The sequence below is a fragment of the Protomyctophum bolini genome, assembly GCF_963924005.1.
Source record: "Protomyctophum bolini genome assembly, chromosome: 21".
Lineage (NCBI taxonomy): Eukaryota > Metazoa > Chordata > Actinopteri > Myctophiformes > Myctophidae > Protomyctophum > Protomyctophum bolini.
The window spans coordinates 4,670,985-4,688,123 of record NC_137882.1 but is presented as its reverse complement, the minus strand read 5'-3'; the positions used below and the strand labels follow the sequence as shown (position 1 = coordinate 4,688,123).

The 17,139-nt window shown below is 43.8% G+C and overlaps 1 protein-coding gene across 1 annotated transcript in view; it reads right to left on the bottom strand.

The window, feature by feature from the left end:
* avl9 (AVL9 homolog (S. cerevisiase)) overlaps positions 1 to 17,139 on the bottom strand; it is a 33,598-nt gene that overhangs the window by 5,037 nt on the left and 11,422 nt on the right. Inside the window, exons 3-16 of the mRNA XM_080794111.1 lie at positions 15,238 to 15,323; positions 14,194 to 14,265; positions 12,575 to 12,664; positions 12,406 to 12,472; positions 12,017 to 12,057; positions 11,736 to 11,774; positions 11,403 to 11,472; positions 10,703 to 10,767; positions 9,913 to 10,114; positions 9,136 to 9,431; positions 7,398 to 7,532; positions 6,591 to 6,810; positions 5,777 to 5,894; positions 3,213 to 3,266 (exon numbers count right to left, since the gene is read on the bottom strand). Of these exons, the coding sequence (XP_080650237.1) occupies positions 3,213 to 3,266; positions 5,777 to 5,894; positions 6,591 to 6,810; positions 7,398 to 7,532; positions 9,136 to 9,431; positions 9,913 to 10,114; positions 10,703 to 10,767; positions 11,403 to 11,472; positions 11,736 to 11,774; positions 12,017 to 12,057; positions 12,406 to 12,472; positions 12,575 to 12,664; positions 14,194 to 14,265; positions 15,238 to 15,323 (1,555 nt within the window). The remainder of the gene's footprint in view (positions 1 to 3,212; positions 3,267 to 5,776; positions 5,895 to 6,590; positions 6,811 to 7,397; positions 7,533 to 9,135; positions 9,432 to 9,912; positions 10,115 to 10,702; positions 10,768 to 11,402; positions 11,473 to 11,735; positions 11,775 to 12,016; positions 12,058 to 12,405; positions 12,473 to 12,574; positions 12,665 to 14,193; positions 14,266 to 15,237; positions 15,324 to 17,139) is intronic.

Here is a 17,139-nt window from a genome sequence, read left to right as displayed (position 1 = left end):
GAGCCTCTCGTCTTTCTTTTGAGATAATTGATGTATCTAATTTAACATTTGTGGAGTTGGTCACCTGACCAAAAGCGGTTGACAGAAACTGGTCGACATGTTCTGTTGCCCCAACACGGGCAGAAACAAGGCCTTTTAACCAGGCTACTTACACACACTACAACTCGCTTACAATTCGCAAACCTGGCAACACTGTTCCGTGTTCTCATAGGCCCTCCAGGCCCGCCCCCACAGCTACTTTTCAGTCTCACAATCGGCCATCTTGCTTTTTACTTCGATGCGCGAGTGGACATTTAATGCAAATACATTAATTATAGCTCCAGCAAGCAAACACAAACACCTCAACTCCATCTCATTGTGAATAAGAATTCCGAGGGGAAAAATAATTTTTGGAACGCCACTTTCACCCAGTATGAAGCTAAATGTGGAAGCCGTGTGTGTCACACCAACACTGGTGACCCAGAGAATCCTGTGCCGATTCTCAGGCATCTGGCCTGAGGCACTGCCTGCGAGTTGGCTCTGCGTGCGCTTTTTCCAACTCTCACTGATTTATCCAGCTCACACGTCAATCACAGTCAGCAGCTCTCAGCCTGCACACACACGCACGTCTGTCTTGCGCACACGCGCACACACACACACATACACACACACACACACACACAGAGACACAGAATAGGCATGCAGGCTAAGGCGAGTGGCAATTTAATGCAAATAAATTATTTATAGGTCCAGCAAGCAAATCATGATGGTCTGTAGGTCACAATCACATTCCGATTTGAGGGGTTGTGTTTTGTATGACATTTTGGCCAGTAGTTTTATATCTATCTCAGCTTTTGCCTGATAGCACACATGCTAACAGTGCTGACCACAACGTTAGCAGCATTTGATGACAGCTTGCCATAGCAACGTACAGTGTGCGCAGACCTAACGTGAGCTTCTGGGACAGAAACTTGCGTTTTCATGACAGCAGCAGCTGCTGCACCCTGTGATAGATACTGTGCTAAAGATGCTAAAGCAACACAAAACAACATCCACACGCAAAACAAACCAGGGACCAGGGTTGCCACATATCGTGGATGTGAGAGTGAAACAAGCAACCAGGTCTATAAAAATGTTAATAGGCCAGTTCAAAGTAGGTAAATCAGAAATGGTCCGGAAATTAGTCTTAAAATAATCAATTATAGTGTTGACTGTCACACTTTGTTGTCTAATGTTGTTTCAGAGCAGTGGAACTCAAACATTTCCATGTCAAGGACTACCAATAGATAAACAAGTCCAAAGTAGCTTATAATGATCAGACTTGGCAACACTGTCTCTAGGTTGAACGTTCGACTTTACAAGCTCACACATATGAAATATGTTTTTTTGAATCTTCAAACTGAGACATATTTGATGATAATACTGTTAGCACAGTCATCATACTCCAAGAGCATACAAATGGAACCAAATGGACCCTGATTTTCCCAGAGAGCAAATGGTATCAAATGGGGGTCTGTGGCCTAATGCATTTCAAACTGGGGCTTCTTGCTATTATATTCTCTGCATATCTTATCAACTTGGGGTGAATATTTCACCACAATACTTTACTGAATATTTCACAAGAATATAACACAAGAGTCAAATGTACGGTCAAATGTAATCACAATATAGGCTACAGATGTACATATTTATGACACAGTAAAATGTCGAAAATTAGTGCTATCCCCCCCCCCCACACACACACACACACACGACAGGCAAGGCTGTTGTTTGCATCGTTAGCAGGCAGCAGCTACCTTGCCACTGCTCTCTGTGACTGTAGTTGTTTCACCATGTTTGCGTATTTATGAGAAATAAAAAACACTTTCTGTTATTGCAACGACACTGGGATGAGCCCGGCGAAGCCGGGCGAAATTCTAGTATATATACATCGTTAGAACAAAACATTCTGTGGGTCTTGTGAGATTAATAGAAACGCTCAAAAACGCTGACAAGAGCTGCAATAAACAGTAGAAACTCAGTCTGTGATACTAGTCTGAGGAGGATCACTGCCCAGATATCAATAAACAGGCTGTGTAGAACCTCTGTCTGTTTTCTAGTGTGACTGATGTCCACGGGCATGACACCAGAAGGAGCATCTGACCTCGTTTCCTCCTAAATTAAAACCATCAAACCAGTTGTAGTTTTTTGACAGCAAATTCTGATTTAATTTAATCATGGTCTATTATTGAATAATATGTAATTTCGTTTTTAGTCACATTTCAGTAATCTACGGGTCTGTCTGTCAATCTGTCTAATGTTTTAATTAACGTTCCATAACTCACCACCAGAGGGCAGCATTGGGCTTGTTTTGGTGGGTAACTTTTTTGTCTTTGGGGCATGAGAAGAGATAGTTCTTTAAAGCAGGGGTTCTCAAATGGTTTCATTTCAACCCCCAGATTCGTATCCAACCCTCATAATAACTCTGGGAGTTATTGGGGTTGTACCCTGTAGACCTGTAAGAGTCCATTTGGTTCCTGACTATGAATCATTTAGCTCGGGAGCTCCTGGGACCCTCTCAAGGACCCCTGGGGGTCCACACTTTGAGAAGCACTGCCCTAAAGCAGGGGTTCTCAACCACTGGTGGTACTTGAGCCCCTCTCTAGTGGTACACAGAGGAGTCGCCCCACAAAAGGAGGAAAAAAAGACAAAAGTGGAATGAAATTTATATTATATTACTACAGGTAGTTCTTCTGACCAAGCAATTGGTTGAAATAGGCTCTAGAGCCGTGCTGAAATGAGCATGACAGCACACCTATAGCCGTTAATAGAAGATTTGAGAACGGATTATTCAAATCAGAAATATCATCCGTTGTGCTGATTAGTGATTAGACAAGAGTTTTGTCAGAGCAGCAGCATTATTGGCTTAGGAATGGAACAAAAAGGCAGGTATAAACTCCTGTATATTATATTACTGTAGTTATTATGGTGGTACATGGAGAGCCAAATATTTTCTGAGGTGGTACTTCAGTATAAAAAGGTTGGGAACCAATGCCCTAAACTAAAGAACCCATTTTGACTTCTTACCCACTACATTTTGTGTACATAACGTGAATTCTGTCATTTCTTTCGTCACATTTCTGAACTCGCTCCCAGTGAAGTACTGTACATTGAGAATGATATTCTTTGCTTCCGAACCCGAAGAACAAAATCAACAAATTGTTTTGAGTTGACTGTTGAAAAATGATACTCACTGTGAGAGTCTTAATTTCACATCAGCAACTCCATACTGGCCCTGGAACGGATGTCTGGAAGAGGACAGATCAAACAATTCATCTATCAAACACATTTAGCAAATAGTAAAAGGACAAAAAGCTAAAATTGTGAAAATAGCTGACTTACAAGCAGTGCCGGTTCTAGGCCTTTTGAGGCCCTAGGCAACATATTATACAGAGCCCCCCCCCTCCTGCTTTGCCACGCCGGATAAAAATTGTAAATTTGCCATGAAAATGCTTCAATCTGGTGCACTTTGAGATCAAAATTAAGAAGCTAGGTGGGGGCCACATATGTTTATAAACAAATCCCAAATGTTTATAAACAAATCCCAAATGTTTATAAACAAATACCAAAATGTTTATAAACAAATACCAAAATGTTTATAAACAAATCCCAAATCCCTTGGTCCTACCCCCCCGACCATGAGACTTACTACAGGTCTACTGGTAGTGGTCCTACCCCCCCCATGAGACTTACAAATCCCAAATGTTTATAAACAAATCCCAAATGTTTGTAAACAAATCCCAAATGTTTATAAACAAATCCCAAAATGTTTATAAATAAATCACAAATGTTTATAAACAAATCACAAATGTTTATAAACAAATACCAAAATGTTTATAAACAAATCCCAAATCCCTTGGTCCTACCCCCCCGACCAAGTTACAAGCTCACAAAGTGTCGCAATCTGACGCATAGTGAGCTTGTAGATCAGCTATTTTTCCCACTATACTTGAAATAGGGCTTATTCATATTTCATCAATGCACTTTTTCCCTTCCTGGAAATATAGTGGATTCAAAAGTTCAATATGTGTCTTTGAAATGTAGTGGAGAAGGAAAATATAAATATTATTCTGTTTCTAACGGTGGAGCACAATTTACAATTTAGGCATTTAGCAGACGCTCTTAATCCAGAGCGACTTACAATAAGCAACAAAACGAAAAGCATGGCATCACATCACATACATAAAAAAGTAGTTATCATGAAACATGCGTAAGCTAAGAACATAACAGTTATTTATTTTTTGTTATTCATGTCCACACTGAATTGCATTACTGCTCTTGTTTTTTAATGTTTATGCCTTGCTTTTTTCTTTTTTTCTCCATTGCTCTGTAAAGCACTTTGAGTTGCATTTCATGTCATGAAAGGTGCTACTGTATACAAATAAAGTTTTATTATTATTATTATTAACAGTGGAATATATCTATATAATGAAACTATACATACCGGTAGCCATACTATACTATACTATGAAGTGCTATGACTACATAAAATGCAAGTCTGTATAAGTCTGTATAAAATGCTCTCTAAGTCTACATGAAGTTCTATCTAAGGGGCTAGGGTAAGTGCTACGGGCCATGATGGAGTCTGAAGAGGTGGGTTTTCAGACTACGGCGGAAGAGGCACCTACCCTGAACCTACCCTGGTGTGATTGATCTGAACCTACCCTGGTGTGATTGATCTGTACCTACCCTGGTGTGATTGATCTGAACCTACCCTGGTGTGATTGATCTGAACCTACCCTGGTGTGATTGATCTGAACCTACTGATCTGAACCTACCCTGGTGTTATTGATCTGAACCTACCCTGGAGTGATTGATCTGAACCTACCCTGGTGTGACTGATCTGAACCTACCCTGGAGTGATTGATCTGAACCTACCCTGGTGTGACTGATCTGAACCTACCCTGGAGTGATTGATCTGAACCTACCCCGGTGTGATTGATCTGAACCTACTGATCTGAACCTACCCTGGTGTGATTGATCTGAACCTACTGATCTGAACCTACCCCGGTGTGATTGATCTGAACCTACCCTGGAGTGATTGATCTGAACCTACCCTGGTGTGATTGATCTGAACCATCTGAACCTACCCTGGTGTGATTGATCTGAACCTACCCTGGTGTGATTGATCTGAACCTACCCTGGTGTGATTGATCTGAACCTACCCTGGTGTGATTGATCTGAACCTACCCTGGTGTGATTGATCTGAACCTACCCTGGTGTGATTGATCTGAACCTACCCTGGTGTGATTGATCTGAACCTACCCTGGTGTGATTGATCTGAACCTACCCTGGTGTGATTGATCTGAACCTACCCTGGTGTGATTGATCTGAACCATCTGAACCTACCCTGGTGTGATTGATCTGAACCTACCCTGGTGTGATTGATCTGAACCTACCGTGGTGTGATTGATCTGAACCTACCCTGGTGTGATTGATCTGAACCTACCCTGGTGTGATTGATCTGAACCTACCCTGGTGTGATTGATCTGAACCTACCCTGGTGTGATTGATCTGAACCTACCCTGGTGTGATTGATCTGAACCTACCCTGGTGTGATTGATCTGAACCTACCCTGGTGTGATTGATCTGAACCTACCCTGGTGTGATTGATCTGAACCTACCCTGGTGTGATTGATCTGAACCTACCCTGGTGTGATTGATCTGAACCTACCCTGGTGTGATTGATCTGAACCTACCCTGGTGTGATTGATCTGAACCTACCCTGGTGTGATTGATCTGAACCATCTGAACCTACCCCGGTGTGATCTCCGCCAGCGCGGGGTGCTTGTTGCTGAACCACACGCGGTAGTTGTGAGAGATCTTCCACGCCGTGACGAACGGAACGCCGTAATCAGCCAGCAGCCTCTCGTTATCTGGAACAAGAGACGCAGAGGAAAGGAAGCAGAGGGTCAAGCCACGGTTATTGATTACCACACAGTGGAACTAATTCACTACGATCTTAGTTGATCACGCGTGTGTCTGTGTGTGAAAAAGGAACATTCTTAATTTTCTGGACAGGACAGTATCGTATGCTACCTACAGTACCATACTACACACTGAGGACCCCATGGAAGAGTGGGCACCTCGCTGTTAAATTGGATTATTATTTTCAAAAAAATGATACAAAATCAAATATTTGGAAAATGGTTTAAAGCAAGTAACTTGAGACCTGAGATCGATTCTACAAATGTCTTCTAAATACCGTACTGACAGTTTTCTGAAAAACCCATGTTTCCATGTCATTCGTTCTCAAACATTTTCATGTCAAGGACCACCATAGATATACTGTATGTATTTGGCTGCCGACTCCCATCTGAAAAAGATCCAGGGACCTCCCAGAAGCAAAGATTTGAGTTAAAAATGTTCGCTCTGAAAGAATATATTCAAACATTTGGGCCACATTTTCACGACTTTTTAAAATTAGCAGACCTACAAGCTTATAGTGCGGCACTCGGTGCCGCGCTATGAGATTTTAGATCTGCTATTTTTCAACAGCTAAAGTACAACATAACGCCTGAAACACCAAAAGGGGTTCCCGCCCAGACTGGGTTAAAGCGAGTAACGCATACCTTCTTGCAGGGCGGAGGACAGCAGCGTCTGCAGGTAGAGCGTGAACTGGGCTCTGATCCACTCGTCTCCGCCCTCCCAGCCCGTCCCGTCCAGGAACACGTCCTCGCGGTTTTCCGTGACGTGTTTGACCAGGTAGTCGGCGAAGCGCAGGTCGGCCGTGGTCAGAGCGAGGAGCCTGCGGAGCTCAGGGTCCTGGATCTGGATGCGCCCTTCCTCCACCTGCAGGGAAAGAAAAGGTAAACGGTGCATTTATATAGCGCCTTTATCCAAGGCGCTTTACAGACATTGTGCATTACATTCACTCATTCACACACACATTCATACACCGATGACGGCGGAAACCATGCAAGGCACCAACCAGCACATCGGGAGCAATTAGGGGTTCAGTGTCTTGCTTAAGGACACTTCGACACCCGGGTTCGAACTGGCAACCTTGCGGTTACCATCCAGCCAAGTTTGAGAACCCCACGGATATAGAAACATAAGCTTTTCTGAAAACTGTTCGGATTTAGAAGATATGTGTAGAATCGGCCTCAGGTCTTAATGGGCTAAGAAGACAATCTAATCATCTACAAACACACTTTGCACTTAATTTAGACGTACTGTATGTACATATTGTTTGCATGAATGTGTTGAGGAGACACAGATGCATTTACAAGCAATTTGCGACCAAATTCGTACGGCTCATATTTGATACAGCAAATCAGGCCCATTGTATGAAGAGCATACAGTCAGTGTGCTCGCTGTGCGTGCACACACACACACACACACACACACACACACACACACACAGAGAGGAGTCTTACGTCAACAACGGCGTCGCTCAGATGCCTCTGTTGCCGGAAGAGGATATTGGTGGCCCCAGCGACAAAGCCGCGCACCGCCACATCGGACAGCAGGTGGTGCTGTTGCAGCGCCATGTAGGGTAGGCACAGATAACCCTGGAGGAACAAGAGGGCAAATGTCACCTTCTAAGTGCATTTGAGGCACTGTCACTTTACTTGAGCATTTTTAACCCATTCAGACCTGAGGACGATGTCTTCTAAATCCTGACAGTTTTCTGAAATACCCTATGTTTCTATGTCAGACGGTTCTACAGATGTCTTCTAAATCCTGACAGTTTTCTGAAATACCCTATGTTTCTATGTCAGACGGTTCTACAGATGTCTTCTAAATCCTGACAGTTTTCTGAAATACCCTATGTTTCTATGTCAGACGGTTCTACAGATGTCTTCTAAATCCTGACAGTTTTCTGAAATACCCTATGTTTCTATGTCAGACGGTTCTACAGATGTCTTCTAAATCCTGACAGTTTCCTGAAATACCCTATGTTTCTATGTCAGACGGTTCTCAAACTATTTCATGTCAAGAACCTCTAGAATTATCTGTATTCGGCCACCGACCCCATCTTAAAATATGTTGTTCCAGGGACCCCCCCCAGAACCTGCGGCACACTGCCAGACTGGACTGCCAGCCAAGGCCACATTTTTAGCTTTGATTTATTTACTTCATTGCTGAAACTTACCAGAGAGCCTCCAGCAACGGAAAACAAACTGTGAAACATCATTGGCTTTTTATTATCAACGCAAATGTAGAATAAACTAAAACATGTCGTACACCAGCTTTATTTTAGACTTGGTTGCGCACGGGAATACAGCCGACCTACAAGCTCACACAACACGTTGCAGAGTGACACGTTGTGAGCTTGTAGATCAGTGTAGATAACTCTGGCTGGTAAAGGAGGAACGGACAGATTACAGTTACTGTTTGCCTTGTCATGTTAGCTATGTGTACATTATTGTAAAGTCTATCAATATCCAAAACAAATGTGTCAATAATGGAATATTTGATAAGAGGGAGGTTTGTGTTATTGTTGTTCTAATTGCCTTGACTGTGTACAATGTACTGTACAGATTGTGAAGATATATTCAAACTGGCGTCCCTATTTTGGTCATGGACTTTCCAAAATTGTTCAATTTCAGAATTTAAAAAAAATACTGGATCTAACAAGATCTAGTATAAAATGTGGCGCATTGCAATGCCTTTTGAGCTTGTTGTAGATCACATCACCCTGACGGGTACAGGCTTGAGGTTAGACATACTATTGGTCCGACTGTCATTAGACAAGACAACCTACCTCAAACCCTAACCGAACCCTAACCGCAAGCACGGAGGTTAAAATAGGGTGCATTTTGCATCCCAATTCTAGTGTATTTTGCTATCTTTAGTTTGCTGTTTTCTACATGCATATAACCACATTATAACCAAAATGAAATGAGAGTTAAATGCTGCAATTTGTAAAAATAAGCAAAATATGACTCCTAACGTTGTTGAAGTGGGACTCATCAATGTCCCTGGGACTCATCTCTAAAAGACCATCGCTGCATCCCGGGACTCATTACATTGAAAATCTATTTACATCACTGAGTGCATGTTCGGCCGCATGTCCGGCCGTTGTTTCCGCATGTCGGTTCCGTTGGTTGGTGTGTCTAATCTGTGTGTGCATCCATCCCACCCTGAGCTCCTCTCCCTGGGGAGCGTTACCTTGGTGAAGATGGCGAGGGGCAGGCCATACTTGTCCTCCTCCAGCCCCGACACCAGGCCCTGGGCGAGGCCGCCCGCCGACTGGGGCTGCACCGTGATGGGGACGCTCTGCTCGCCGCCCTCAAACGGGTCCGGGTGCTCGACGCCCTCCTCCCCCCTCCTCTCGGGCGACTCTTTGGGGGCCTCCGAGTCCAGGACGCTGGGGTCCAGCGTCTCCCAGTCGCTCTCCGAGGACTCCGGGGAGCCGCGGGACGGGGGCTTGAGGTGGTGGCTGTTGTTCTCCCCCGTGGTGGGAGCTGTGTGAGAGGCAAGGTTATTGGAGTTAACTAAAACAAACTAACTACAATCGAGAAATGTTTTAGTTGACTAATGAGTGGTATTGTGCAGAGAAAATGTATTCCTTTTTGACATAATACCCTTTTTCTGACATGTTTGAATCTCGCCTTTGACAAATACCACTCAAAACTCATACTAAAACGAATATAAACTAAACTAAAGTATCAAACCGAATTAGTATAGTATTAACTATAGAGCAGATCAGTGTAGTATGATCTGTGTAGTATTTGTGGTATTTGTGGTTAAAACGTCTATGGATGCTCAATATAAAACCCTCAACCTAGGTGGTATATTCAGAACAAAGCAAAAATATTTTCAATATCCTGTTCTTCCAGAAATAATGTATAATAATAGTGTATTAGTGCCCCAGCGCTGCTGGTGTTATCTACATGTTTGGTTGTCGTGTGAAGTCGCGATGATTCGGTCTGTTATAATATTAACCTTGCGTTGTGGTGGTTCCGGATGAGGTGGAGGTCGACTCCTCGCCGCCCTCTGCTGGCGACCCTCGGAGGGTCTCCTCGCCCCCCTCCCCCACCAGCTCCACCAGGGCGCCATCGATGTCTGTGACGGAGACGGAGATGAACTCCTCGGCCCCCAGGGTGTTGTCGGCCCCCGTGGGGCTGTCGGCCAGGCTCACGCTCACCTAGGATTGGTCACAATAGAGGGTATGTGAATTTAATGTTGTTTAAAGTAATTTCATGCAAGGAAATAGGACTTTTCTGTTTGGATGAATGGGGCTGTCGAGGCCAGAAAGTAGTTTTTTGCCACTCAGTAGGCATTCCCGCATAACTTCCTGGTATGATGATGATGTCACGCGCATACCCTCTATTATTACATATTCGTCTAATCGCCATTATTTGAGATAATCGCAATTGTTTTGTCATAATCGTCGTACGTTTTAAAACAGGTGGGGTTGCACACACACATCCAGTCCCTGGCTGGTGCTGGACAAACTAGATACAATGTAAAAGAGAGACAGTCGGCCCACAGCTCTGCACCACAGAGAACAGCGCTTCATTTATTTTAAAAACACTGGCATTCATTGCGTTTTTAAATTAATTAAGCACTGTGGAGCAGAGCCGTGTACGGACTTCTCTCCATGTCTCTCCATCCATACTTACAAAAAGCTGATCTACAATGAGTCACTTTGTGGCGCGTTGTAAGCTTGTACATCAGCTATTTCCACTATTTTTTTTAAGTATACAATTTATAAAAAGTCTGACACACTCACCTCCTCTGACACGCTGCCCCGCGGCCTGTAGTGGGAGGAGTCTGCCAGGCCGTGTTCGATCATACCTGGGGAGAGAGAGACACAGAGTTAACTAACAGAGTTAACTGTTAACTAAATAAAAACTAAGATATGATGACTAAGACTAAACTAGATAAAGTCTCCACCAGGGCAGGGCAGGTTGTGGCCTCCTGGTGGTGCTATAACAGGCCAATGTGAAAAGGGTGGGATATATTCCTCAGCCTATAGTAGGAAAGTCTGTGAAAGATTTCACGTAAGATCCGCCTTGAACACAAGACTATAGAGATACTGTGTAACGATATGCGGGATTTCTGTACAGAATCTGGAGGAGTAATATCAAAAATGGATGGATGGTGGATGCTATAATAATGCTGCAATGATACAGTTTACTATTGCTGCAATAGTAAACTGTCTTACTATATTACTACTTACTGTATTATACTGCAGTAATACTACACCGCAAAAGGTCTGTGAGTGAATTCCTTTTGACAATGTTGAGACGGAAAGTCAAAGAAGATTTTTGCCAGCAGGACTGCGATCGATTGATACACAGATCATGTTGGATGGATGGTTGCACTTGTCTTGCAATTGCATTAGCAAAGATATTATCTGTGTCTCAGTACAGACAGACAGACAGACACATCACCACAGAGGAATGGATTTTTGTGAAGCTTCTACTGACCTGGGAACAGTGATAAGACCGTCATGAGAGCTCCCACTAGTCTGTTGACTGGAGACACATAGAACAAGACCTGGGAGGGATGCAAATGAAACACAATTCAGCTCAATTCTCACTTTTCACCCGCATGCTCACACCTCGCACTCACACACACACACACACACACACACACACACACACACACACACACACACACACACACACACACACACACACACACACACACACACACACACACACACACACACACACACACACACACACACACACACACACACACACACACACACACACACACACACACACACACACACACACACACACACACACACACACCTTCTTCTCCAGCAGGATGAGTTTGAAGAGGATGAGGATCTAGAGGGAAATGAAAACAGAGGATTATATTAATCTGACGGACGGACGGACGCTGCTACTTATCGTAAAAACATAACTCATTGCTCTCGTTACTGTAACTGAATAATAGCATTTTCATGTATTTGCACTTTTGTGTTCCTTAATTAAAGGTGAATTTCTACTAGTCAACATACAATGTTTCTGTCCTGCAACAAAACTGTAATGCTTTCGACATAATGGAACGGATGATGAGAAATTTCTACCTTGTGTCGAAATTGCAGTATTAAATCTCTGGGCGACAGTCCTGGGGAGAGACATGGGACAGATCAAACATACAGATAGATTTTTACAATATACAATTATACAAATAATAAATTGTTCATTGTGTACTAAAACACCGGCACCATCGATCCAAGCCAGAACACGATGGATTGATTGATCATTAAAATAAGCAAGCTCTGAAAATTAAACATGGCCACACCCACTGACCACTTATAAGCAGGGAGGGCTGTGAGCGCAAACGAGCCGCGCTTTCATTTCCAAGTGACCGCATCGACCATTAGGGTCGATGGAGAAAAGGTCATGAACCCCCTTCTCCTTGGGTGTGTAGAATTTAGAAAGACAGATCAAAACGGCCTCCATGTTCACCTACCTAAGTACAGCTGTGATCCCTCCAGGGTCAGGCCCCGCAGGGAGCCGTTCATGTGTTCGTACAGTTCCTACGGAGGAAAATAAGGACAATTAAATAAAATAAGGAAAATGCCGTTATATCTGGGCCAACGACGTGAGAGAGAGAGGTTCATTCAGTCTTCTGTTCTCACCTTTAAAATGGAGATCTGAGAGAAGTCTTTCTCCTCAAAGTAGGCGTGTGTGATGAGCTGGAGTTTAGCTTGAAGGAGGCCGTATAGAGGCTGGAAAATGAACACCAACACGGTCATTATCTGTGTGTGTGTGTGTGTGTGTGTGTGTGTGTGTGTGTGTGTGTGTGTGTGTGTGTGTGTGTGTGTGTGTGTGTGTGTGTGTGTGTGTGTGTGTGTGTGTGTGCGTGTTTATGTTTTGCTTCATGGCTTAAACTTTGCCATCCTGTGTTGTTCAGTGTGTGTCACAAGATTCAGAATCCCACATGCCAGTGATGCCACCAGCCTGACTGTCAACAGACTGACTCTTTATTTCACCGGTTGCACAATAAATGCAACCACGTGGATGAAGTAGTAACGCAACAACATGTAGACACGAATCCTGGAAAACTCACCCCGGTGCTTGCTTGCCCATTTTTCCTCCCGGAATTTTCATCAGTGAGGGGGATAACTTTGTAATATGCTATTGGCTGTTTGTATTCTTTTTGGAAAAATATAAAAAGATACTCCTGTGGAAAGGCTATATTATTTGACTTATATTGACAATTTAGTATATGTAAGGTTTTTCCCCCTCAAATGGTACCTCGTCAGATAATCCCCACATATCCTACAACAACTTCTGTGAACAGACTTCACTGTAGTAGCTTTTCATAAATTATATTTGTACTTATAGGCTGTCTGCTGTCATGAAAGTTTATAGTTAGAGAAATTCAAAGTCCAGCCGTCTGCTGTCCAGCCTCTCCCACCCCTCACTGGGGAGAAAATTCTGGGAGGAAACGGGGTGAGTTGTCTTGTTGTTGAGTTGTCTAGACACAAAGCAGCAAGCTAGTAGTGTGCAGAGAAATGTTTTAAGTGTTGCTCGGCCAGTCCGACAACCATTTGTGTTGGCAGAACGAAACGCTCAAATAAACAAAACAAATCATAATCCGCCCGCCCGGCAGGCAATGCCATTATGTGTTAAATAGGCGGTGCTTGTTACAGAACTGTCGTACAGTATACCAGCTATATCACACTGGAGGAGGTCGTGCAGTGGATGCAAGCATAACCACAGCCAAGTACAACCACACTCCACCGTAGTGTGTTGATACTAGTTGCTTAAATATCTTAATCTTCAATATGTCTCGCAACGGTTGTGAAATTCTCCCCTGGGACAATGTGAGCCTGAACTAATAGCACTGGTGGAAGAAGTACTGAGATGTTTTACTTAGTTGAGTAAAGGTTTCAATTACACAATGTAGAAATACTCTGTTATAACTTACAAGTAAACGTCTGGTAATAAAATGTACTTGAGTAAAAGTACAAAAGTATTTGTTATCAAAACACAAGTACAAAAGGTACTTTTACGCAGAATGTCCCAGTGGTGCGCTACGAGCTTGTAGCTCACTAGCTCTGCTATTTTTGAAAAATGCGGCACAAATCTTTGAATATATATTCTTTCAGAGCGAACGTTTTTCTTATTTCGACGTCAGGCCTAAAATTAAGTACAGCACAAAAAACCACATTATTTTTCAGTCAGTGTAAAAGGTCAACACACGCCAACATGGTCCTCTTCTCCTTGACCCCTCCCCCTCGCCATGACTCACCAATCGACTGAGGACGCACACGCTCTTCTGCACCGTCTCCCTGGTAACGTCGGCCAGCCGCACCTTCAGGCTCTGAGGAAGAAGAGACACGATAAACAACCATCACGACGAGGACCACGTGTGACTCATGCAGTATTTGAACATTCAAGGCAAGGTCATTTTGTTTGTGAAAGCGCACGCTTGAACAACAACTACGCAATTCTACGTACTTTATACAAAACATCAAGCAAATGAAACACATTTATAAAACTAGAACTGCACTCTGTCGAGTGCCTACTTGCTTGTTGCACACAAGTAGGCCTACTAGTGCGCAAGCAGAGCGCGCAAGTACTGTCGACCGCTATTGAAGGAAATGCCTCTATGTAATTTGTAAGTTGATTAGCGGTTACTTTGCGTATACCCGTTTGATGCGTATGTATCGTAGCAGCATATGACGTCAGGGTATAACTGGTATAACTAGCTCTCAATGATGACGTAATAAAGATGTGGATTAAAGGTCCCAATGCCAGGGTGTAATTGGTTTTCGATGGTGACGCAAGGACGATATGTTTTAGTAATGACATTAGGATGCAATAAACAAAAGTAAAAAAACAACACGTACAATTACAGATCAGAAGAGAGAAAGAGAAGAAACAGAGAAGAAACAGAAAAAGAGTGGTAGCAGTCCTGCACTTTTCTGGGAGTTTGTTCCAGATAATGTGGTGCATAAAAACTAAATGCTGCTTCCTCGCGTTCATTTATTTATTCAGAAATGTATTTTGATCCTAAACAATTCAAAGCTTTATAGACCAACAGTAGTTATTTTGAAATCAATGATTTGGCCCACCCACCACAGGGAGCCAGTGGAAGGACTTTAAGAACTGGAGTGATATGACATGCTCCAATGTGGTACGTATGATATTAAAAAGCAATAATGTGACACGCAAGACGAGGAGAACATGGGTTTGGGTTTGGGTATGTGACACGCAAGACGAGGAGAACATGGGTTTGGGTATGTGAGACACAAGACGAGGAGAACACGGGTTTGGGTTTTTGGGTACCGACCTTGGCTTCTATCTGTCTGTAGCAGGACACTCCGTACACACACTTCATGTCTTCAATCAGAGGAGGCAGGTGGAAATACACAGTGTCTGCAGAACAAACACATACACACACGTCATGTCTTTAATCAGAGGAGGCAGGTGGAAGTACACAGTGTCTGCAGAACAAACAGCAACACATTGAACAAGCCATTATGGTCTGATGCTCATCAAACAGAAACACAATCTTTAATATAATATGAAAGATGCATCCGAGATCATCCTCAGATCTCCGTCTATCGTCTGTCTCTCGTCTCCTACACTGTCTCCCTCATAGCTTTCCTACTGTCTGTCTCTCCTACACTGTCTCCCTCTCAGCTTTCCTACTGTCTGTCTCTCCTACACTGTCTCCCTCACAGCTTTCCTACTGTCTGTCTGTCTGCCTCTCATACACTGTCTCCCTCACAGCTTTCCTGTCTGTCTCCCCCACACCGTCTCCCTCGCAGATTTCCTACTCAATGAATTGCAAACAGGAGAATGCAAACATCTAATCAGACACTCTCTTAATGCCGAAAGAGCTGCTGTGAATTTGAGCATGGTTAAACACAGAGCCACAACAAACATACTTGGGACGGTTATTGGATTATTGAATGTGGAAAAGAAGGAGGACTATTAAAGACCGGAATATGCACACGCACGCACACGCAGGCACACACACACACACACACACACACACACACACACACACACACACGCCAAAACCCATTAAAGACAGGAACGGGCCGACACAGACTCATTACTACCAGCCTGTAGAACGGAAATGGAACAGACAGACCCATCGGGTTGAGGCCGGCGTTGGAAAGAAGAGTGGTTTGTAACGTGGTTTAACAGTCTCCTCTCCTATGGATGATATCACAGTGATCCACATGATGCAGCTACACACATTTTGCAACACAGCAAAATGTGAGTGTTCATTTAAAGCCAAGATCTACGGCTCTACGCGGCAGATAAAGCACAGTTTGTAGATCTGCTATTTTGCCATACGACAAATGATATGTTAGAATTATACCATCATTATAATAATATATTAATGATATGGGGCTTAAATAGTTAAGAGTTACTGAATCTGTGTGACTACTACTAGTAGTAAAAACCAGTAAGCAGTGCCTTGCAAATACTGCTAATTAAACCATACTGTAACTCATACAGACACACACGCCGGCTGCACACAGAGTCAGATGCAGAAGTGGCTAGCCTATAGCAGCGCTTAATAAATACAGTAAGAAGTACAGTGTCTCGTACAGCTCCCTGCAGCCCTCCCTCTCTCTCTCACACTCTCTCTCACGGTCTCTCTAGTCTAGCAGACATGCTACTTGTTCCTGTCACTGTGCTGCGGTCTCCGACAACAACACTGCAGCACTGCAGAGAGAGGGAGGGACCTGTTGTTGTTGCATGTATGAGTCAGACTGTCAGATCATGGTAAACAAGACTCAGTGCTGTGTGGAACTGACTGCATGGTGTCAGACATGAAGCCTTCGGCCTGGTAAAGACTCAGTGCTGTGTGGGACTGACTGCATGCGTCAGACAAGCAGCCTTCGGCCTGGTAAAGACTCAGTGCTGTGTGGAACTGACAGCATGCGTCAGACAAGCAGCCTTCGGCCTGGTAAAGACACAGTGCTGTGTGGAACTGACAGCATGCGTCAGACAAGCAGCCTTCGGCCTGGTAAAGACACAGTGCTGTGTGGGACTGACTGCATGGTGTCAGACAAGCAGCCTTCGGCCTGGTAAAGACACAGTGCTGTGTTGGGACTGCATGCATGCGTCAGACAAGCAGCCTTCGGCCTGGTAAAAACACAGTGCTGTGTTGGGACTGCATGCATGCGTCAGACAAGCAGCCTTCGGCCTGGCAAAGACACAGTGCTGTGTG